The sequence below is a fragment of the Nerophis lumbriciformis genome, linkage group LG26 (assembly GCF_033978685.3).
Source record: "Nerophis lumbriciformis linkage group LG26, RoL_Nlum_v2.1, whole genome shotgun sequence".
Classification (NCBI taxonomy): Eukaryota; Metazoa; Chordata; class Actinopteri; order Syngnathiformes; family Syngnathidae; genus Nerophis; species Nerophis lumbriciformis.
In genome coordinates, this window is record NC_084573.2 from 16,480,197 (window position 1) to 16,505,891 (window position 25,695).

Consider the following 25,695-nt stretch of genomic DNA (forward strand, 5'->3'; position numbering starts at 1 on the left):
TTTGACAGCTCTTCTTTGTTGGTTGTCCTGCAATTTGATTGGATGAATGCTGTGAGACGTAAACAACGTGGATCTAATTTGATCCACGCTGACAGACACACACGTACACAATGAAAGATATTGAGCTCTCCTGAATAACTTTTTAATCTTTGGGTTTTGGGGAAAGTAGCAAGTCTTGTCAAGTCAAAAGGCTGAAGTCCAAGTGAAGTCACAAGTCATTGATGTTAAAGTCTAAGTCGAGTTGCAAGTCTCTTTACATTTTGTCAAGTCGAGTCTAAAGTCATCAAATTCATGACTCGAGTCCATACCTCTGAATCATAGTAGTATTGAGTAGATACACTATTGTACTTGGTATCATTACAGTGGATGTCAGGTGTAGATCCACCCATGGCATTTGTTTACATTCAGGGGTGCTATCTTGTTGTTAGCACGGTGTGTAGTGAAGCATGTTTAGCTATTCCTCGTCCTACAGGGATGATACTTGTAAGAAACTCACTTTATTTGTTGCCATGGAGGCGAGGATTAGTGATTTAGAAGTAGGTAAAACACTGCCGACTGCGGATGGACGTTTTCCGCTAGCTAGCTAGCCATGTCTTAAAGCACCTCTTCCCGAGGACGTTTCAGTATTATATCTTCACCTTTATTGTTATTTTTTAAGCCAAAATGCGTCTGTTCTCCCTTTTCTGTCTACACACTGTGTCTGCTTGTAAGTACTCCGTGATTGTGCGTTGCCGAACATGCTTCTCTGCTTGCAAAACCAGCAATGTCATGAGGTGACGACGCGCCATCATGCCCGGGAACCAGTACTTTTTAAACAGAGTATAGCATTGTTTTTTATTCATTAGTACTGTGATACTATACCCGAACTGGTATACTATATAACCCTAGCGTAAACAGTACTTTGCCGTGATTACCTGTGCTGCGAGTCTCGGGGGCTTGTGTGGCGGACCTGTGGGAAACAAACATAGATAATAATGCAATTTTTTAACACTATTTACACTACTGCTTATGATCTACTATTTTGCTCATCCTATTTAGACAAACAGCCAAAATATTACAAATGATCATATTTTTAAAAATGAGATGCTTCAAATGTTCTCTCTTCCTTGGCCTTGCTAGTTAATGTAACTTAATAATCTCTGTCTGTATTAAAACATGTGCTACCAAGCTATAAACTTAAAAAGCAGGTAATAAACAGTCGTCCCTCGCCACATTGTGCTTAATATATTGCGACTTCACCCCATCGCTGATTTTTTATGATATTGCTGATATTTTTAATCTTTTCCTAAGCATATTTAATAGTTTTTGGTCCTACAGTAAGCTTTTTCAAGCGTTAAAGTGGCTAAATAAAGTTAGAAATATCAATACTACAGTAGTATTGGCCACAAGAGGAGACCAGACCAATCAGAGCATGCTGTTCAGTATTGTGGCTGCTGATTGGCTGCAGGCTCAGGCAGCATTACTACTTTGAATTACAAGAGTGTAAAGGTGACTAAAGATGGTATTTCATGTCCATAGGCCTCTCATAATGTTAAAAAACTTACAAAGAAAGTTGTAAACAGCTTATTTTATGGTCTAGCTATGAATATATTTAATTTGTAATTAATAATTTCTACTTCAATTATTGCAACAATGTCCGGAACCAATTAACAGCGATAAACGAGGGACCACTGTGCTGTGTAAATCTACTTATATGTTATAGTTGCAAAAGTAGAAGAATGTACGATTTAGAAAAATATATTTGATTTATTATAATTATACCATTTGTTATTTATTACCAGTTCAATTATATTAAATTTCTAATTAAGCTAAATTATTAAATAAATACAGTTACATTATTGTATTACTTTTTAGAATTAGTTTTATTGTAATATTGGTATTATTTGTATTAACAGTTTTATAATGATTTATTTACAAATAAAATATTTTATTGTTTCAAGACTATTCAAATGTCAAAAATGTTTTAAGCCCTTAAATGCATCATTAAAATAGAGCACTGTTGTAACCTTAAAAACTTATTTTTGGACCAAAAATATTGCTTTTACGTCTAAGAACATGCCTACAGTAGGGGGGTGCATACCTGCCAACTTTTGAAATCAGAAAAACCTAGTAGCCAGGGTCCAGGGGCCGCAGGCCCCGGTAGGTCCAGGACAAAGTCCTGGTGGGGGGTTCAGGCTTCGCCCCCCGACGCAAAATGATTATTAGCATTCAGACAGGTTAAAATGTTGCTAAAACCATCACTTTTCTATCAGTCACAGTGACTTTTCAAAACAAAAATATTACAGCAAAAATCATATGGGTTGATTGACATGTTTATTCTGTAAGCTAACTTCAATAGTTTGAAATTATTTTGACAGTTAATGCCAGTTATCCTGTCAACCTTTCACAAGACTTCAATTTGTTAATTGAAAGTATAAACAGTATAAACACTTTTTACAGTAAACAAATGGTAAAACAGTACTAAACAATTCCATAAAAAAAAAAAATTGGTGTCATTATTAACTTTCTGTCCAAGCTTGTATAATCTACTGCCTTGTTCAATTGTATAAAATATTCTGTGCCTAAAATTCACATTTCTATCACAATTATCATACTGTAAACATGGTAAGCTAACTTCATTAAAATTAATAGTCCTGTCAATAGCATGGAATTACAATTCAAATGTAGTTTTTTTGTAAGCCTTTCAAAAGAATTCAAAATATGAAAAATTAATGAAAATTAATTTAAGCCATCAGACACTTGAAAAGTGGCACATCACATCTCTAATGTAATCATTTTAACTTTTCAACAGAAATAGCACTGCAAAAATATTAAGGACATACTTCTGTATTTTGGTAGTTATGATGTCAACATTTAACAAGATTTCTTCAACTTGGACTTGAAAGCATAAATAGTATAAACACTTTTAACAGTATAACAGTACTAAACAATTCCAATAGATAACATTGGTGTCATTACCTTTTTGTGGCTAAAATCCGAAAAACGTTGAAAGTTTTCCACTTGTATCGCTAGCAACGGCATTAGACTTGTGTTTTTTTGTCCCAACGTGGTCTTTTACATGCTAATTCCTCCATGTCCGATCGAAAAATCTTGTCTGCACAAGGTGCAATTCGCGTAGTTTTCACCCTTTTTGGAACGGATAATTATTCCCGGATAGGCTTTTGAATATTCTTCACGGAATGACTGCAGTTTTCTTTTCGGTTTAAGACTCGTTTGCGATTTTTCTCCGGCTGATTCCATGATTGTTCGCTCGTTTGGAAACAATGGCAACAGGTGCCTCGTGCTTGGCAGCGGTGCTATAAATAGCCTCGCGCATTTAAAAAAAATGTTTTTTTTTAATTAATGAAAAACCGTATTTTTTATCACTGCAACCGTAACCCGGAATAGGTTGATGAAAACCGTACTAATTACGGGAAAACCGGAGTAGTTGGCAGGTATGGGGGTGATTCTGAAGTCCCCCTTCTTTGGTGGAGTTAATCATTTTGCAATGCAGTCTGATAAAAAATATGGAAAGCACCACTCAAAATAGTAACTGACGCTGTGGTCAAAGTTGGAATTGTCACAAAACACATTTAAAGCTATTCAACACTCTACTGCTGTCTGGTGACCAAAGTGGATAGTGCACACACCCTAATTGGTCATGTTTCATGTGAACTGTGACAAATGGGGCCATTTGAATCCTCTTCCTAATATATATTTATTCTTAAGATTTTTACCATTTTCAGCTTCCTCTGCTTTGGACTGCAAAGACAAGATAAAAAGAGACATTAAGATGATGTTTGAAGAGTGTAAGTACAAAACCCAAAACCAGTGAAGTTGGCATGTTGTGTACATCGTAAATAAAAACAGAATACAATGATTTGCAAATCCTTTTCAACCTAAATTCAATTGAATACTCTGCAAAGACAAGATACTTAACGTTCAAACTGATAAACTTTGTTATTTTTTGCAAATACTAGCTCATTTGGAATTTGATGCCTGCAACATGTTTCAAAAAAGCTGGTAAAAGTGGCAAAAAAGACAGAGAAAGTTGAGAAATGCTCATCAAACACTATTTGGAACATCCCACAGGTGAATAGGCTAATTGGGAACAGGTGGGTGCCATGATTGGGTATAAAAGCAGCCTCCATGAAATGCTCAGCCATTCACAAACAAGGATGGGGCGAGGGTCACCACTTTGTGAACAAATGTGTGAGCAAATTGTCCAACAGTTTAAAAACAACATTTCTCAACAAGCTTTTGCAAGGAATTTAGGGATTTCAGAATCTACGGTCCGTAATATCAAAAGGTTCAGAGAATCTGGAGAAATCACTGCACGTAAGCGATGATATTGCAGACCCTTCGATGCCTCAGGCGGTACTGCATCCAAAAGCGACGTCAGTGTGTAAAGGATATCACCACATAGGCTCAGAACTCTTCAGAAAACCACTGTCAGTAACTACAGTTCATCGCTACATCTGTAAGTGCAAGTTAACACTCTACTATGCAAAGCCAAAACCATTTATGAACAACACTCAGAAACGCCGCCGGTTTTGCCGGGCCCAAACTCATCTAAGATGGACTGATGCAAAGTGGAAAAGTGTTCTTTGGTCTGACGAGTCCACATTTCAAATTGATTTTGGAAACTGTGAACGTGGTGTATTCTAGACCAAAGAGGAAAATAACCATCTGGACAGTTAAAGGCGCAAAGTTCAAAAGCCAGCATCTGTGATGGTATGGGGGTGTATTAGTGCCCAAGGCATGGGTAACTTACACATCTGTGAAGGCACCATTAATGCTGAAATGTACATACAGGTGTTGCCATCCAAGCAAAGTTTTTTTATGGACACCCCTGCTTAATTCAGCAAGACAATGTCAAGCCCCATGTTGCACATGTTACAACAGCGTGGCTTCTTAGTAAAATAGTGCAGGTACTAGACTGGCCTGCCTGTAGTCCAGACCTGTCTCCCATTGAAAATGTGTGGCGCATTATGAAGCGTAAAATACCACAACGGAGACCCCAGACTGTTGAACAACATAAGCTGTACATCAAGCAAGAATGGGAACGAATTCCACCTGAAAAGCTTCAAAAATTGGTCTCCTCAGTTCCCAAACGTTTACTGAGTATTGTTAAATGGAACGGCCATGTAACACAGTGGTAAAAATGCCCTTGTGCCAACTTTTTTGCAACTTTTTTTGTTGCTGCCATTAAATTCTAGGTTAATGATTATTTGCACACAAAAAAACAAGTTTCTCAGTTCAACATTAAATGTATTGTCTTTGCAGTCTATTCAATATATATATAAGTTGCAAATTTGAAAATCATTGTATTCCGTTTTCATTTACGATTTACACAACGTGCCAACTTCACTGATTTTGGGTTTTGTAGGTATACAAAGACTAAAAGGGGGACACCTACCACTGCAGGAGAGAGGTCTTCTGGTCCCAAGGGGTCCTGCAAAAGAACAGGCAGGTTAATTTTATAGAAAAGCGACATGGATCCTCTCTTTGGAACAGTAAGCAGGGGGACATTGACTTTAAGACTAGTGGGACGCCTGGAGCGAGCGAAGGGGATGACACTGCCCCAGGCTGCATCGGCGTCAGGATTGGGGGTACACAGGGACGGAGACAGCGGGTTGACAAAACTTAGCATAGCACTGTTCCCCACCAGGAGTCTCTCCCTTTTCTCCAGCCACTTTTCATCCTCCACCATTTCTTTTTTCTGATTGCGGAGGGTGGCGTGCATTTGCTGTTGCTTCCTGCGCCACAGGCGCTGAGCGTTTTCGCGGCTGTTGGGCTCCAACATAGGAAACTCACTCTCCTGGGAGACAATCATATACAAATAAAAAAATAGAACTGTATAGTTGTAGATAACCACAATGTATCCCCCATAACGTAGCGTCTTTACCCCCATGCTGCGACGACGAGGGGATCTGAGAGGCAGCGGTAGGGTGGAGTTCATGGAGTCCACAGGGGACTGATATTCCCTGAGACTGGCCAGGTCAGGAGAGCTGCCGCACCAGGCCCCGTTCTGCTGTGTATACAAAAACAAAACATATTTCTATAATCAAAGCTGGATTTAGAATGGAACTCAAACCTGTGATGGAATTTTGTACCTGAATGTGTAGGCAGATGCTGAGAGTGTTTCCAATGCGAACAGATTTTTTCCTTGAAGGCTTCAAGTGAAGGAAGAGGTATGCATGAAATTAGGGATAACAATATGACAATTTCATATCATGGTTATTGTGACCAACACTATCACGGTTAACATTATTATCACATTATTATCGAATGTGCTCATAACGTATTTCTACACTACAAAAAAGAGCTGACAAAATATAAGCCAAAAAGACTATATTTTAGGAAAAAAAATACTAAAAACTAGTGAAATGATCTGTCCATGCAGCTAATTTATTTTACTCGATAAAACATCCTAAATTAAGTTTGTATATCTACAAACTAGCAGGGCTTTAAAGAGAGAAATAAGTATTTTATTCTGAAAACAAGCGCTATTCAAATGCAATTTCCAAATGAAGCATCTTTGGGATGTTGCAGAATCTTTAAACTTAGATTTTCTATGTGGGGAAAACAACAATTTCTAATTTGTATACCATATTTTTCAGACTGTGAGGCACAGTTAAAATCCTTTCATTTTCTCAAAACTCGACAGTGCGCCTTATAAGAATTACGGAATAATTATTGTTGTGCTTTCCAACCTCAAAGCAATTTTATTTGGTACATGGTGTAAAGATAAGTGTAACCTGTAGGTAGTAGTCACACATAAGATATACGTGTAGACTGCAACATGACGCCAGTAAACAACACCAAAACTTTAAATGTTCCATCGAAAATAAAGAACATTACACACGGCACTCAAAAATCTGTCAAAAGGTTTTAGTGTGACTTTGAAGCCGCACCGCTTCATGGATTGTCGGCCCATTACGGCTACCGTAGTCAAGTATTACTATGATGTGTGTATAAGGAACGCAAAATGGCACCCATTAGCAGACATATTATCTGGCGTTTGGTTTCACAATATTGTGCAAAACCAACTTTTATTACCTTCTGGTACCTGCTGATGTGTATTTGAGATCTGCATAAGTCTTGAAAATTTGCGCAGGTCCGCCACTGTAGTATGTGTCGATGCCGTAGTCGATAAGCTTCTTCTTTTTCACTATCTTCTTGTAATGGGATATTCACCATCTGTGGTTGCCCTTTCTAATATAAAGTAGTGTAAAGTTCTAACTTATATCTCGCTATGAAAGCGCTAAAACATACCAGTGTAGTGACTTTACATTATTCACCCACGTAACTTTAGTTATTCGAGAGTTCTGGTCAGACGGTTTTTCACGAGACACATTTCCGGCGTTGTGGCACTAGTGAGCCAGGGATGAGAAGATGCTGCTCCGTTGTTGATTTAAGTAAAGTCTGAATGTCATTAAAACAGTTAGCTCCATCTTTTGACACTTCTTCCACTTCCAGTGGAAGAAGTGCACGCTACACTGCTACAACAAAGATGACGGGGAGAAAACGCTGTCGAAGGTGAGCCACGTAAATAGACCGCACACAAAACAGCGCATCCTGAAGCGATTGTCAGAAAGTGACTTGAAGATGATCTGTAAAACATCTAAGCAACATTTTGACCAAAGAACCCCCATTACATGTTATGTAGACCACAAGGAAATGTTTTCAATTTAAAAAAAAATCATAATATGACCCCTTTAATGCACCTTATAATCAGTGCGCCTTTTGTATGAAAAAAGACCTGAATGGAACCCCCTATATGAGCCGAATTTTTTTAATGAAGAAACTGCTGTTCTAAATGTGTCCACTAGATGTCGCAATAGCAAATCTTTGTATCTCTGTAGATTAAGCTACATATGTAAAAAAATTAACCATATGATGTTAGTGCACCAGTCAAGGAAAATGAGCAAAGTACATACATAACATCCTGTTATTTGATTTTGATATAATTTTTTTTATCTTGATAGACTGAAAATGAACACAGATGAGTTGACTGATGAACATTATCACAATTTATTCAGAAAGTATAAATAACGACAAATAAAGATAGAATACTACGAACCGCAACATGTAAGTGTAAAAAATAAACTACATTATGGTTTGTACATTTTCAGAATGTGCTTGTTCTATTTTTAAAAAAAAGAAAACAATCTGAAGTTGTCTTTATTTTTAAGTTATCATACCTGTCCGGCCTACTTGGGAGTATATTTTTCTCCATGTGGCCCCCGGTCTAAAATGAGTTTGACACCTCTGGAATAGATGGAGCCCGTGTGCCGTATCAGTTTGAGAATCACTGCACTACACAGGGCCTGCGGACCACCAGTTTCTGCCATCCTAGTCACATCAATTGTGTCTTTCAGCAAGACAAATCACCTTTGCTACTGATTGGTTTGTGCATTGCAGCTCCCGCCATCAGTGTGTGAATGTGTGTGTAAATGTGGAAATAGTGTCAAAGCGCTTTGAGTGCCTTGAAGATATAAAAGCGCTCTACGTATAACCCATTTATTCACCAGTGGTATTCGTGTCACAGTTTGAGCATCAGTGTTCTCCCTACCTTGGGAGGTGGCTCGCTAAAGTTGATCTTGGAGCGCCTTTTCTCCCTCTCTCGCTCCACTTCCTGCTCCTTTTCCATCTCGTGGACGTCACTGGACAAGATTGTAAGGTCACATTTTATTATTATCTTTTAAAACAAAATTCATTAAGCATTAAAACTAAAATAAACTATTACCGTACAATATACAGTACAGGCCAAAAGTTTGGACACACAACCTTCTCATTCAATGGGTTTTCTTTATTTTCATGACTATTTACATTGTAGATTGTCACTGAAGGCATAACCATGAATGAACACATGTGGAGTTATGTACTTAACAAAAAAAGGTGAAATAACTGAAAACATGTTTTATATTCTAGTTTCTTCAAAAAAGCTTTAAGCTCACCTGTGAAGTAAAAAACATTTCAGGTGAGTACCTCATCGAGAAAATGCCAAGAGTGTGAAAAGCAGTAATCAGAGCCAAGGGTGGTTATTTTACAATGTTATTGCTGCACTTTGTTGAGAATTTTTCAAGTTTATAAAGACTTCTGTCCTTTTAGTGACTTTTTCTTTATTAAAAACAACTAGCATCTTCTTCTGGTGTTATTTGAGACTGTAGCTGGAGATAATGCCACTGTTAAAGATAATGCCACTTTGAACAGAAACAACAACAACGATTTGCACTTTCATGATAGTCATAGGCAGATGGCATAGGCCACTATCCTTCTGGCAACTGGCCAAGTAGCTAGAGCGATAGTGGGGATGCCGCTAGCTAGAATAAAGCTGTGTAGTGAATTTATGAGTCTGTAGGCAATCTAAGGGAAACAGACTTGACTCTTGACTTTCAATATACTGTAACGGAGGTCAGGCTGTGTTGCTTGACGTATGTTGTATGTTGTATGTATGTTGGTAAAGCTGTCTCTTAGCGGCACAATGCTGATATTTTTTTAATATTGTCAGTATTGAAAAGTAACAAGGTACCTTCAGGACCAGTTAAATGTAAAATAAAATCCTATTTTCATTCAAGATATATACAGTAAGTAGGGGGTGCCGGCTCCTTCTCTCCATCAGTTTGGGGGTTTTTGACCTGGAAAACGTTGACTAAACTTGGTTTAAGCTGTATTATTTCAGTAATATTTATGCTAACAATGTTTTTTAACCCTCATAAAACGACACTGCGGACAGAGAGCCATCTCACAGGCTTTATAAGCAGAAGAATTTCCTTTTCCATTAATCTGTGATGTTTGTGACTGTGAGATTAATAGATAAATAATGTAAATTAATGGCATTATCCCTTCTGAAAACTTTGTAAATCTTAATTTATCTAAATATTACATTTGATTACACATTTTGTAATTTACGAAAACATATTAATTTATTTAACTTTATGTATTAATTATATAATATATATATAATATATATATATATATTATATATATATATATATATATATACATATATATTTAAATATATATATGTTGTATGCAAGTTTCTTTGAAAACGTATAAATTTATTTAACTTTATGTATTAATTATATAATATATATATATATGTATATATATATATATATATATATATATATATACATATATATTTAAATATATATATGTTGTATGCAAGTTTCTTTGAATATATGTAATTATACATACAGTATATCTTTATTATTGCCTCTCTGAGAGAAATCAAATGGTTCTACTGCCGAGTAATCAATCATCATCCTTGCCCTATGAAGTTTGACACATAAAAAACTAAAAGTTTGTCACTACCTGATCTTGACCACCAGCTCGGTAAAGTTGGGTCTCTCTTTCGCGTCGTAGGACCAGCAGCGGGTCATTAGGGAGTAGAGCGCTGGGGGGCAGTTGTCGGGTTTGGGAAGTCTGATGCCTTGCTCCAACTGGTTGATGACATCACGGTTCTCCAGCCAGAAAAACGGTTGCTGGCCTTGGCTCATGATCTCCCACATGCACACAGCTGTGGGGATCAACGTAGGCATCAGCGAAGCAGTTCCAGTCTGGTATTTGTATTTAAATAGCATCTATATCAGGCAGTGGCGGGCCGTGCATTTCCTACCTTGGCCTTCAGTGATGTCTCACTTCGTCCGACTTCAATAAATACCTCTCAAAATATGTCCACGGCTTGAAAAATACTACACAGAAACACACTTGCGCACTGCTGGGCATTGAATCACCTCAATGTGTCAATAGTGTACAAAACAGGCTATTTTTTGGCACATTTAAAAATCAATAAACCCGCATCGAATGTGGTACTGTCAAAAAAAATAATTGTAAAAAAACATATTGAATGTGAAAAAATATATTTGAACTCACAATTTGTAACGGCCATTCGATGCCGTATAAGTCATTGGTACCGTTCGTAGTTGGTTGATTCGAGTGGAAGTAGAAGCCAAACCATAAATTGCACCGCCAGAACAGTTGAACTAGTTTCCAGGGTCGGCAGAACTCATCTCACAAGATCTAGTTTCCCTTTAAAATATCCTTCTTGAAAATGGCCTTGCAGATATATATCTGCCACCTAATCAACGGTTTGCTCTGCTTCTTTGTTGGTTAAACAAGGGAGAACCGCTGATTTCTCCGCTGGCCGGGTATAGCTACGGTCCCGCTTTCTGCTTTCGTAAATCACAACTTGTGATTGGATACTTGGGTGTGACAAGTGAGTATCCAATCACAGTCACTTTCAACCAAAGGCCACCTAGATGGGCTACTGTCAACAACTCGTGATCTGATCGGCTATTACAACTGTCTATCAACTGAATGTCCTCCTTTCGTTTACACCGCACAACCGCCACAAATGCTAAGTCAGAAGGCATCCAGCAGAATTCATATAGCACTGGCAACAAGCTAGCTGAATTTTGATTGGATAAAAGCTCTAACTTAAAAACAGCAAAACTGGAGCTTAATATGACCTGAAGAGAATATGATGAATATGTTTATATATTTATGAAAAGTAAATAAAAAATAAAATTCACTTTTATTAATTTATGGTAGGCCGGCAGAGAAGGCCTTGCTGGCCTTCACGGCACACCACTGATATCAGGGGTATTCAACTCAGTTGTTTTGGGGTCTACAGTTCCAGAAAGCTAAGCAATGAGGGGGCTGGACTTCTCCCGTCACTATTAGTCCTATTTCGTATATACCACCACTAAAGTAGACATTTAATTTTGGTCTATTTTTTTTCAGAGTTACTGAAGTGCTCTGCTGTTTTGAAGGACCCTCTGCCAAAATGATTTGTTTTTGCAACTGAATAGCCCAAATATGAAAACAAGAGAGGAACACCATTGGTATAACTAAAGAAGTTGAACAACTGCATCTGAAATAAACAAGCTACAGCAACACTAGTTACATAAATCACATTATGAAAAAAAATGTGTCACTGCCAAAAAAGAGAGGACTTAAAGATGTGACTTGAGGAATGCTACAGTTAAAATCAAAACATTTGGACCGCAGTGTTCTATTTGTTTGCAAGCAAGGTTGAATGTCAATGCAGGGATTTCCAATATGTTTACAGTGGTCCAAAAAACACAAATCTTGGGAGTCAAACATGTTTGCAGAAAATGCCTAAATAGAGGCATTTTCTGCAAAAATGTTTGACTCCCAAGATTTGTGTCATTCCCCAGGGCCAACAATTGAATAGCACTGATAGTATTCAATGACACCCTCATTACATTTTTTCTTCAACACTGCTGCCATCTTGTGGCTTACTTGTCAGGTACACTTGTGGTTTTAAGCTCACAAAAAGTTAACATTTAAATCAAATGTCAATTAATGAAGAAAAAGTAAACCAAACATACCAAACATCCAAACGTCACTGGCCGAGGTGAAACGTCTAAAGTTGATGGATTCTGGCGCCATCCACTTGATAGGCAATCGCGTCACAGAGGCTGCAATTTTAGATTGCCATTGTATTAAAAGCTGGTTCTTGTGGTTAACTTATTTAAGCAGTAGTGTCAGATTTATGTATTTTTCTATGCATAACACTAATAACCTTTGTAGTACTCTTCATCCTCGATGTATCGCGATAGCCCAAAGTCTCCAAGCTTTACACATTCGGGACTGGCGACCAACACGTTGCGAACTGCAATGTCTCTGTAACAGCATATAAGACATGCATAAATATGGCGGGTTAAACTAGCGTATGTACACAGAAGTGGTCATTGACCTGTGCACCATGTTGACGCCTTCGAGGTAGACGAGAGCTTTGCAGATCTGCAGGCTGAACAGCACCAGAGTCATGTTTGTCAACTTGTTCTGGTTCTGAGTCAGGTAGTTCCCAAGCTGTAGATGCATCCAACAAGTGGCGTCACTTTTAATTGAGTGGATTTCACACAGTGCCTCACTTGGCCATTGTGGTGACTGACCTCTCCGTATTGATAAAGCTCCATGACGATCCACACGGGATTGTCCTCGATTATTCCAATGAGTTTGACGATGTGAGGATGGTCGAGATTCTTCATGATGACTGACCACAAAGTTCACATGTGTTCACTCTAGCCGTTGTCATTTTAATCATGTTTATATCCCAAATCCTACCTGCTTCACTCATGAACTTCTCCATGACGTCAGGTGAGCAGTCTTTGCATGTTTTGACCGCGACATTGGTCTTGGTTCCATTCTGCTTAGTGAAAACACAACAGAATAACATTTTCTATACTGCAGTGCAGGTAATTTCTCTCATACATAAATTTAAAACCCCATTGTGCAAAACTGACTCGATGTGCACCAAACGCGAGAGTGTATACCACCCTTAGGATTTACTACACGTCTTGTAATAAAGCTTGGAGCTCTGCCAGTCAACTACAGACTTAAGAGTTGTAAGTTAGATTTTTTTCTTCTTCAGCAAATAGGCTAACCAAGCATATTACTGTTAACATGCGAGTGCAATGCTAGCACTTTGGCTCACATCAGTTTCACAAAAACAGACTATTCTTAAACCTCAATAAAACTAAAATAATGCTATTCTGTAACAGTACAAGAGAAAGTCAAACACAAATACAAATAGACGGAATATAAATTGAAAGAGTAAATGAAACCACATTTCTAGGTGTAATGATTGATGATAAAATGAACTGGAAATCTCATATAAAAAAAATAAAAATAATAATAATAATGGATTAGATTTTATATTGCGCTTTTCTATTATTAGATACTCAAAGCGCTCACAGAAAAGTGGGAACCCATCATTCATTCACACCTGGTGGTGGTAAGCTACATTTGTAGCCCCAGCTGCCCTGGGGTAGACTGACAGAAGCGAGGCTGCCAGTTTGCACCTACGGCCCCTCCGACCACCACCTATCATTCATTCACCAGTGTGAGCGGCACCGGGGGCAAGGGTGAAATGTCCTGCCCAAGGACACAACGGCGGCGATTTGGATGTCAAGAGGCAGGGAGCAAACCTACAACCCTCAGGTTTCTGGCACGGCCGCTCTACCCACTACGCCATACATAGGGTGGCAAGAAACACATCAAAAATGAATAAAGCAAAACATGTTCTAGACCAAAAATCACTTCATGTTCTTTACTGCTCACTCGTGTTACCATATCTGAGTTATTGTGCAGAAATATGGGTAAATACCTACGAAAGTACACTTCATTCATTAACCGTGTTACAAAAAAGATCAGTTAGAATAATACATAATGTTGGATATAGAGAACATACAAACACTTTATTTATTGAATGGAAAATACTGAACTTCAACAACATAGTGAATTTGAAAACAGCTAACATTATACACAAATGAATCTACAACCTGCTACCCAAGAATATACAACAATTCTTCTCAACAAAAGAAAATAAATATAAGCTTAGACAAACAATTTAAACATTTGTACGCACGTACAACCCTTAAGACCTTCAGTATATCAGTATGTGGAATTAAATTATGGAATAGAGTAAGCAAAGAAATCAAACAATGTGCTAACATGATCCATTTCAAGAAACTCTTCAAACTGAAAGTGTTTACAAAGTACAAAGAAGAAAAACCACGGTAAACATTCTGAATTTATTTCATCCATCCATTCATTTTCTAGATAGTCTTATTTATCTCAACATATGAAATATTACTTACTTCACAAATTATTATTTCTTGATTTTTAATGTTATTAGTTATGGAGAACATTGTGTATAAATTGAGTACAGGAAGTGAAAAAAAGTTTTAGCAACTGCTATGTAAAAGAAAAGGGGTAGGATTAAAAAAAACTCTGCTTCTTCCTACTCCTTTTCAAACATGTTGAATAGAGAAACTGGAAATTGTGATGTATCATGTTGTATGCATGCATGCATGTTCCAAATAAACACAAACTCAACTCAACTCACATAACTACGCTAATTTTGCTAAGGTTTTGTTGAATTGTTGTTTTAGCAATACAGTGCAAAGTTACTGTGTATGGATAAAAAGTAGATAAAGACAGGCGTGGACAAACACAGCTTGTTAGCATTAAAGCTACAGACTCATGAACTGTCAACATTTTAATATGGAGGTTAATTTGTGTCTTACCGAGCAACATCATTCTAGGTATTTGCGTCCTGCGTCCCTGACACATAATTAACTGAATGGACGCAGTCGACTCACTCCCAAGTCCCAGGGACGCACCTCATTTTTTTTCATAAAAAACGATACATTGTGAATAACAACTCACGTTTAAAACCCACTGTAACTGGTAGGGATGCAACCATTCTAACGTCGACAAAAATAATCAATAACATTTGTTGCCGTCAAATTCATTTGATAGTCAGTGACATCATCACTCGTGTTTTTGCTAAGTCAGCCGGCATGACTGGTGAATGCCGAGCAACAGAAGAGAAAAATGACGCCAGCCACTGCAAAAACACAGCAAATGAAAATAAACACATCAGAGAAATTAATAATGTGCTGGATTTGCAAAGCAGATCTTGCTTTTCATGTCAGTACGTATAAAATGCGTTCCTGTTCTGTCTCCTTGTTATGTATGTCTGCTCTTGAATGGGATAGTGCTGAAAATCTGAATCTCTTCTCGGGGACTAATAAAATATTTGATTGATTGATGGATTCATTGAAAATGCGGGGTCATTTAAAACTGAGGCATGTCGGATATTTGGAGACTACAGTCCCTGACTCTCCTCGGTAAGATAGTTAGCGTTGCGAGCTATTTAGCTAACAACAGAGAGACAGTTGTATGAAACATAGCTTTAATTATAATTTTAGCCAAAGTTCACCAGCCAAACTTTGTCTATATAAATGTGTGCATATTTCTAAACACAAACAAAACTAATTTTTATTTTTATTTTTAGGAAGCTAGATATACTTAACTTTTATTCAACAAAGTCGAAGATTTACAACTAATATATTTTCAAAAGATGTTAGATTTGATGTCATTTTGTTGACATTGTTGCTATTTTGAATGTCCTTTGTTTATATAAACAAAGTTTCCTCATTTTTATCAGAACTGCTTCTGTTCTTGCTTTGAAAGGTTTTGATAGTTTAAATAGTTTATTCTAGTTATTTTTGTAACAGGGTTTCGAGCATCCTCTGAAAATTGAGGGGGAAAAAAGAAAATGTTCTATCAACACAAAGTGCTGCCAAAATCAAGAGTACATCTTCTGCAACTGGGTGTTTTACCTTTAGATTTATTTTTCACCTACCAACCTCTTTTGACTGTCTTTTTGAGACTTACATGTCCCATGTAATATACTACAGAAATTTTAGTAGATAATTTGCTAACATGATTATCATTGAAGAACAACATAGCTGTAAACCTGGCACCTAAGGAAAGCACACGTGACATACACAAAGCCTAACCAGGCAGATTTGAATTGTTGTTTTGGGCAGTGGACGGGATCTTTGATCCAAGACACAACTTACATTTAACTAAAATGTTCTTGTCTTTGTGCTCGACAAAAGAAAAGAAGTGAGAATATCTCATACATGCCAACCCTCCCGAATTTCAGTGCCTCTCCCCGGGACAATCATTCTCCCGAATTTCTCTCGATTTCCAGCCGGACTTAATGCACGCCCCCTCCAGGACCTGAGCGAGGACAGCCTGTCGTCACGTCCGCTTGGCCAACCAAAAAGTAACCAACGGTTTACGTTGTATAGCGCACCCCCCCTCCCCTCCCTCTCCTCCTCTCCCCACACCCAGAGCGCGCCTCCGCTTGTGGCACGAAGGATCGCACTGCAGATCTTCTGTTTCTAGCCGATACTACATACAAAATAACGTAAAATAACGCATCATGTAGTAACGGTAACTGAGTTACTGAATATAAAAAATAACGCGTTAGATTACTAGTTACCGCCGAAACTAACTGCGTTACAGTAACACGTTACTTTGTAACGCGTTAGTCCCAACACTGCTAATGAGCTTGTTTCAGTGAAGTGTGAAGTGAAGTGAATTACATTTATATATCGCTTTTTCTCAAGTGACACAACTTACATTTAACTAAAATGTTCTTGTCTTTGTGCTCGACAAAAGAAAAGAAGTGAGAATATCTCATACATGCCAACCCTCCCGAATTTCAGTGCCTCTCCCCGGGACAATCATTCTCCCGAATTTCTCTCGATTTCCAGCCGGACTTAATGCACGCCCCCTCCAGGACCTGAGCGAGGACAGCCTGTCGTCACGTCCGCTTGGCCAACCAAAAAGTAACCAACGGTTTACGTTGTATAGCGCACCCCCCCTCCCCTCCCTCTCCTCCTCTCCCCACACCCAGAGCGCGCCTCCGCTTGTGGCACGAAGGATCGCACTGCAGATCTTCTGTTTCTAGCCGATACTACATACAAAATAACGTAAAATAACGCATCATGTTATTGAGTTACTGAATATAAAAAATAGCGCGTTAGATTACTAGTTACCGCCGAAACTAACGGCGTTACAGTAACGCGTTACTTTGTAACGCGTTAGTCCCAACACTGCTAATGAGCTTGTTTCAGTGAAGTGTGAAGTGAAGTGAATTACATTTATATATCGCTTTTTCTCAAGTGACGCAAAGCGCTTTACATTGTGAATCCCAATATCTAAGTTACATTTAACCCTTGTATTATGTTAAGGGTCAATTTGACCCATTTCAGTTTTTGTGTTGATCAAAGTACTGGTTATCCTTTCTTTTTCTTGCTGAAATTTGGTGACTTTTCCTCATCTAGGGTAATGAACTGGTGTGTAAAATCTGGACACTTTGATGTGTAGTGGAATGTCTGTCTAGAGTTGTATACAAAGATGATGTTGTGGGTCATTTTGACCCAGACACTTTGATGTGGGTAAACAGCTGTTCAGATCCAAAATAAACATGTCTCTATGATGTACTTTTTACTTTGATGTACAATTGTTTGTAGTTTGATTGCTTCTGAGACCCAGAGACACTTGTCCTTGTCACTGTTCTCATGTCATCATTTTGACAAACTCACCAAAAATGAGCTCCAGAATGATGACATCTGAGGAGGCTTTATCACTGATTTTTAACTGGGATAGTGATGTGGAGGAGGAGATTTCAGAAACAGAGGATTTTTCAGAGACAGAGGACAATGTTATTGCTGATCCAGATTGTCAATTTTCCTACGATGAGGAGGATTCAGAGGACGAGTCCAACAGATGAAATCCAAAGAATGCAGCAATCATCATCCACATAGGGGACATGGGCATCTAAGGACGGTAATATAAAATGGTCAACATCACCACACCCAAGCCGAGGCAGACTATCATCTTCCAATGTGGTCAAAATGACTCCCGGTCCTACAAGATTTGCTGTCACACGAGTTGATGAGATTCAATCAGCATTTCAGCTCTTCATATCCCCACCAATAGAGAGGATTATACTGGAAATGACCAACTTGGAGGGGAGACGTGTGTTTCTAGAGAAATGGAAGCCACTGGATCAGACTGACTTGCATGCTTACATTGGAGTTCTGTTAATAGCTGGAGTGTACAGGTCAAAGGGAGAAGCCACTGCAAGTATATGGAATGAAGAGAATGGAAGGCCAATCTTTCGTGCAACAATGTCTCTGGAGACATTCCACATGATATCTCGTGTGATCCGCTTTGACAACCGCGACACCAGAGCTGGTCGACGTGAAAGAGACAAACTAGCTGCGATCAGAGATGTGTGGGATAAATGGGTTGAACATTTACCTTTGTTGTACAATCCTGGTCCCCATGTTACTGTAGCTGAGCGCCTTGTTCTATTCAGGGGGCGCTGTCCTTTCCGACAGTACATGCCCAATAAGCCCGCCAAGTATGGCATCAAAATACGGGCAGCCTGTGATGCAAAATCCAGCTATGCATGGAATATGCAAGTATACACTGGAAAGCTACCTGGAGGAACATCTGAGAAGAATCAGGGGATGCGTGTGGTGCTGGAAATGAGTGAAGGGCTGCAAGGTCAAAACATCACATGTGACAATTTCTTTACATCCTACAGCCTTGGAGATGAACTTCAGAAGAGAAAGCTGACCATGTTGGGAACAGTCAGAAGAAATAAGCCAGAACTTCCCACCGAAATTCTGAAGATGCAGGGCAGACCTCTGCATTCCTCAATATTTGCTTTCACTGAGAAAGCAACAGTTGTTTCATACTGCCCAAAGAGAAACAAGAACATTCTTGTAATGAGTACAATGCACACAGATGCATCTCTGAGCACAAGAGAAGACATGAAGCCTGGATTATAACTCCACCAAAGGAGGAGTTGACAATCTGGACCAAGTCACAGCAACATACAGCTGCCAGCGCAAGACAGCCCGTTGGCCTTTGGTGATTTTCTACAACATTGTGGACGTGTCTGCTTACAATGCCTATGTCCTGTGGACTGCAATCGACCAGAAATTGAATGCCGGCAAATTGTACAGACGTCGGCTTTTCCTGGAAGAACTCGGCAAAGCACTTGTCATTCCCAAGATCCAGACGCCAGCCAGGCCAGCTCGATCCCCAGAAGCTGTAGCTGTCATTGAAAAGGTCAAACTCAGGTCACCCAACCCAACCTCACCCAACCAACATCCAGTGGACACAGGTGGAAAGAAAAGGAAAAGATGCCAGGTATGTCCCTCCCGAGAGGACAGTAAAACAAGTACCTCTTGTGTGAAATGCAAGAATTACATCTGCAGAAAGCACACAGTAACATTCTGTCCATCATGTGGAGAGCATTGAAAATGTTGAAGAAAATTTGGAGAACATTGAAAATGTTGAAGTTCGCTGGGATGAAGTTAAAGTTGAAGTTAAAGTATTTCCTAAATATAGTGTTGGAATTAAAAATGTATTGTATGTCACTTTTCTAAATGTTTATATAACCTAAAAGAAAGTCGTTATTGGTTTAACCTGTTTTCTTGACTGTTTTGAGTGCATTTACACAGTATGGGTGAAAATGACCCGCAACATAATCAATGTCATTTTTTTTCAACATGGGAGCAGGTGGGTAAAGTGTCTTGCCCAAGGACACAACGGCAGTGACTAGGAGGCGGAAGCGGGGATTGAACCGGCAACCCTCAAGTTGCTGGCACGGCCGCTCTACCAACCGAGCTATACCGCCCCGAGTGCTTGTCTCCCCGTCCTGCAACTCAGGGCCTGATTTACTAAAGGTTTGCGTGTACTAAAACACGTGCAAACCTGATACTATATGCAAAGCTGATCAACTAAATGTGTGCAAAGTGGATTGTGTCTGTCATGTGAGCAGAATTAGGTGTGCAATCCATTTTGCATCTGTCTTCATTAATATGCAAAATATATCCTGATCATCAAAACGCTCACAATACTGAGAGGAGAAAATGCAAATATAATTATTTAGCACGGGCAATGTGATTTATCAACACTCATCACCGTTTTGCGAGCACTATTTTGCGAGTGTCGGAAAGACGTGCAAAGTGACAGTTCCACACACGTCTGCAGGATCAGTGCTTGCGCTGCAAAGACAGACGATGGACAGATGAGAATCCTTCGTCCTACTGGTATGTGTCAATATTTTGGTGGACGATCAGAAATAAAAATACTAGACACATCGTCTATTGAGTAAAATCATTTTATAATTTTATTGCTGCTGGGGCTGATTAAAATGAATTGATGTGTTTCGGTGTCTGCTGTTTTTTTAAATGTTTGGGTTTTTTTAATCTAGAAAATATATTACCGTATTTTCCGGACCATAGGGCGCACCAGATTATAAGGCGCTCTGCCGATGAATGGTCTATTTTCAATCTTCTTTCATATATAAGGCACATCGGATTATAAGACACATTAAAAGTTGAAAACACTTCCTTGTGGTCTACATAACACTTCCTTGTGGTCTACATAACATGTAATGGTGGTTCTTTGGTCAAAATGTTGCATAGATTATGTTTTACAGATCATCTTCAAGTCACTTTCTAACAGTTGCTTCAGGATGCGCCGTTTTGTGGGCGGACTTATTTACGTGGGTCACCTTTGGCAGCATCTTCTCCCCGTCATCTTTGTTGTAGCGTGCAAGGATGGGGGTGGAAAAAGTGTCAAAAGATGGAGCTAACTGTTTTAATGACATTCAGACTTCACTTCAATCAATAACGGAGCAGCATCTCCTCATCCGTGGGTCACTCACTAGTGCAACAACAACGCCGGATATGTGTCCCGTGAAAAAACGTCCGACCGGAACTCTCTAATAACTAAAGTTCGTTGGGTGAATTATATAAACTCACTACACCGGTATGTTTTTTTCGCTTTCATGGCAGAAAATAAGAACTTTACACTACTTTATATTACAAATGGCAACAGCTGAGGATTTATGTACCATAACAAGAAGATAGAGAAAGAGAAGAAACGTATCGACTACAAAGTCATCACGGACTACAAAGGAGGACCCGCGCAATTTTTCAGGACTTATGCAGATCCAAATACAGATCAGCAGAAGATAAGAAAAGTTGGTTTTGCATAATATTGCAAAACAAAATGCCAGATAATATGTCTTACCTTATACACACGCACCATACTAATACTCTTATGTTGAAGCACAGTACAATCCATTAAGCGGTGCGGCTTCATAGCTTAGCAAAGTTGTACTAAAACATTTTGATAGATTTGTGAGCGCTGTGCGTAATGTTGTATATTTTAAATGGAACATTTAAAGAGATATGTGGTGGTGTTTACTTGAGTCATATTGCAGTCTACACATATCTCTTATGTTTGACTGCCATCTACTGGTCACACTTGTCATTACACCAAGTACCAAATAAAATTGCTTTCACACAACCAAAATTATTCCTTACATTAGGCGCATTGGGTTTGGAGGGGGAAAAAAAAGATTTTAAGTGCGCCTTATAGTCCGGAAAATACAGTACTCTAATATATCTCCTAAATGAAAATATGTCTTTCATTTAGCATTTTCTTGAGTTTTAGTCATTACAGACGCAAAAATGAACTGGTGATGCAATCTCGAATAAAGTGTTTTGTTGTTTGGATTGGGATTCAGAAAATGTGTTCTGCTGGTTCAACGCAACACGCAAAAAGTATAACATGAACGTGCAGAAAAATTATCAAGTGTCTCTGTGGTAAAAGCCTTGTATGCACGCAAAATCCTCATTTAAAAAGGCGGTCTGCACCACTTTTAATCGCACACGCAGTCTTAGTAGATTACATGCAACACGCCCACTCATAATACACAATAATTAATTTTTTGCACACGCTGGTTAGAGCATGGTGTTTGGATTTTAGTACCGTATTTTTCGGACTATAAGTCGCAGTTTTTTTTCATAGTTTGGCCGGGCTCCAGTGCGACTTATATATGTTTTTTTCCTTCTTTATTATGCATTTTCGGCAGGTGCGACTTATACTCCGGTGCGACTTATACTCCGAAAAATACGGTAAATCAGGCCCTCAATGCAGCGTTTAGGCAAGAGGAACAGCGAGTACCTGTGACTGAGGCGAGCGTTCAACACATTTCGTTTGGATTGTATTGATATTTTTGAAGACATTTCACATGCATGTAATGAGAAACAGTTACAGCATAAATAATTATTAATAAGTGAAGTAGTCATCTTTATTGTTAGTTACCACATGCCTACAAATATCTCGAGCTGAATTTAAAAGTCCATGGCTAAATTGGAAACACTTAATATGTAGATTGCAGGTGTTTTCTATACCCTTTGCGTTCATATTTCTTTGTGTTTTTTGCATTTTGGTTATGTATTGCTCGGTTGTAAAATATATCAATTGAGAAGGTCGTCTGAAAAGTAAAGAGGAGCAACATTCATATGTTAATATTCAGTGTTTTATTGTTCATAGTTAATATTATGATTCCCATCATTCTTTATTCAGTAAAAAACAGTAAGTAAAAAGTAAAATTCCATTCCGAGGTGGTCTGTCATTATATTTTTAGCATTCTATCAGTCATTATTGTGTGAGTTTTTGTATTATTGTATGATCAGATTTTGTTCTTTTTTTACACAACAGCCTCCACATGCTGAAGGTGTTCATTAAAAATCCAAGCACATACAGAAGATTGCATGGTCCGCTGTAGTGTGTAATGCAGCATAGCCTGCCTATGTGTTGCTGCTTTGCAACACCTGTGATTGCAAACTGGACAACTCATTGGCTCATTCTGATCAAGATTGATTGATTCGGTCTTAATTTACCAGAAGTGGGTCTTGACATGCTGCTCCTTCACATTGAGAGGAACCTGATGAGGTGGTTTGGACATCAGGTCAGGATGGCACCTGGATGGCTCCCTGGGCAGGTGTTTAGGGCGCGTGTGACCGGTAGGAGGCCACAGGAAGTCCCAGGACACGTTGGGGAGACTATGTAAATTTCTGAACTGAAAGTTGATTTTACAATAGCCGCAAGCATACCAATTGGCTCTCAATAGTAGCCTGAGGCATTGTGAGCAGAGCAGCGTGTATCTATGCTTGAAAAAAATTGTTTGTCGGTGTTAGCCAATAACAAGGTCACTACACCTTGGTTAATATGCAGGTCGCGGCACGTAAATGTTGGGCCCGTTGATTTCTGCGTTAAGGGAATCGCGCACAGAATCACAGAATTGGCCAGTAAAAATGGAATCTATTGTTAAAACAAAATATCATGGTTACTGACATAAATGTGACTAAAATTATGTCATTGTTAGAAGAAGGAATGTTTGTCTGGGGAAACAAACTACGACGCTAACCCTTGGCAAGGAAATGTATCCTCCCACAAAAAAATCTAATCTGTTTATGTTGTTGTGAACGAGACCACTGATGCCAGCTCTATGTACAGACAGGACAGGAGCCGTAGCTTGAGAGGCACTCTTCTTTTTTTTTTTCTCCTAAAAAAAAAGCTTTCAATAGTCTCAGTAGTAACAGCCGCTAATCGAAGAAGAGTAGCACATTTCCAGCCTTCACAATAATAGTATATGAAGGGGCAGTCAGAAATGTGAAGGAGGCATCATTCTCCTTGGCAGAAAACAAACTTGGCTCAAAGATATGACCAACAACTTATTGCTGTAATACAGTATTATTGCCATTATTTTTTTGAGACCAAATTAACCACCCATCCATCCATCCATCCATCCATTTTCTACCGCCTGTCCCTCTCAGGGTCGCGGGGGTTGCTGGAGCCAATCCCCGCTGTATTCAGGCGGAAGGTAAACCCTGGACAAGTCGCCACCTCATCGCAGGGCCAACGATGATACATAATATTGTATGTACCGTATTTTCTGGACCATAGGGCGCACCGGATTATTAGGCGCACTGCCGATGAGCGGGTCTAGTCAGGTCCATTTTCATACAAAAGGCGCACCTTATATCATTTCACCATGTGCCAAATAAAATAGCTACGAGGTCGGTAAGCACAACCGCAATTATTTCGTACATTAGGCGCACCGGGTTATAAGGCGCACTGCCGAGTTTTGAGAAAATGAAAGGATTTTCAGTGTTCCTTATAGTCCAAAAAATACGGTACTAGATACAACACAACAGTGCTCGCAAAATGATGATGTGTTGATAAATCACATTGCGTGTGCTAAATAAGCAAATTAGCATTTTCTCCTCCCAGCGTTTTGATGATCAGCGTATATTTTGCATAATAATTAGGACAGAGTTGCCAAATGGATTGCACATCTTATTCTGCTCACCTAAGAGACGCAATCCACTTTGCATACATTTGGTAGATTAATTTTGCTTGTGCTATCCAGTTTTCACGCATTTTAGTACACGCAAACCTTCAGTAAATCAGGGCCTGTGTGTCCAACTCCAACCTGAAGAAGATGATTGCACTTTGTCAGGCCTTTACACCTGTACATCTTGGGTGCCTCACCTGGAGACTAATCTCCTGCTGGTTGAGTTGAGTTGAGTTTGTGTTTATTTGGAACATGCATGCATACAACATGATACAATTTCCAGTTTCTCTATTCAACATGTTTGAAAAGGAATAGGAAAAAGCAGTTCTTATTTAACCCTACCCCTTTTCCTTTACATACCGTTGCTAAAACTTTTGTTCACATAATTTTCTCAATTTATTCACAATATACTCCATAAGAAATAACATTAAAAATAAATAAATAATTAGTGAAATAAGTTGTATTTCATATGGTGAGATAAGATTATCGAGAAAATTAATGGCTGGAAGAAATACATTCAGAGTGTTTATCATGGTTCTTCTTTGTAAACAGTTTAAATTTGACAAGTTTCTTGAATTGGATTATATTAATACATTATTTGATTTCTTTGTTTAATTACATTTTTCTCTAAGATTATATTTATCCTCTTGTTGAGAAGAATTGTTGTATATTCTTTAGGTAGTAGATTGTAGTTTGTTTTGTGCATAATTTTAGCTGTTTGCAAATCCACTATACTGTGGAATTTTAGTATTTTTGATTCAATGAATAAAGTGTTTGTATGTTTTCTATATTCAACATTATGTATTATTCTAACTGATATTTTTTGTAACACGATTAATGAATGAGGTGCACTTTTGAAGTTATTTCCCCATAGTTCTGCACAATTACTCAGATATGGTAACACTAGTGAGTGGTAAAGAATAAGGAGTGATTTTTGGTCTAGAACATGTTTTGCTTTATTCATTATGGTAGCTCTTAACCACCATAAACTGGCAATCTCTCACAGTGTAAACTAAATCATACAAGTAGAATAAATAAAATAAAGTATCTTTCATCCACATTTTATCAACCATTACAACATTTATATAAACTTGATGGCATCATTTTTCAACATAATTGAACCTTAAGTAGGACTT

At 38.5% G+C, this 25,695-nt stretch overlaps 1 protein-coding gene across 5 annotated transcripts in view; it reads right to left on the minus strand.

Annotated features, from left to right (window-relative positions):
• Positions 1-25,695, minus strand: part of ptk2bb (protein tyrosine kinase 2 beta, b) — a 131,173-nt gene that overhangs the window by 14,290 nt on the left and 91,188 nt on the right. For 4 of the 5 annotated variants that reach the window (XM_061987306.1, XM_061987309.2, XM_061987308.2 and 1 more), the window contains exons 16-28: positions 13,084-13,165; positions 12,912-13,012; positions 12,713-12,828; positions 12,539-12,639; positions 12,345-12,434; positions 10,303-10,507; positions 8,558-8,648; positions 6,096-6,155; positions 5,888-6,013; positions 5,648-5,800; positions 5,399-5,434; positions 3,717-3,741; positions 915-949 (exon numbers count right to left, since the gene is read on the minus strand). In XM_061987306.1, the coding sequence (XP_061843290.1) occupies positions 915-949; positions 3,717-3,741; positions 5,399-5,434; positions 5,648-5,800; positions 5,888-6,013; positions 6,096-6,155; positions 8,558-8,648; positions 10,303-10,507; positions 12,345-12,434; positions 12,539-12,639; positions 12,713-12,828; positions 12,912-13,012; positions 13,084-13,165 (1,221 nt within the window). The remainder of the gene's footprint in view (positions 1-914; positions 950-3,716; positions 3,742-5,398; positions 5,435-5,647; positions 5,801-5,887; positions 6,014-6,095; positions 6,156-8,557; positions 8,649-10,302; positions 10,508-12,344; positions 12,435-12,538; positions 12,640-12,712; positions 12,829-12,911; positions 13,013-13,083; positions 13,166-25,695) is intronic. The other variant, XM_061987310.2, reaches the window with a different exon arrangement.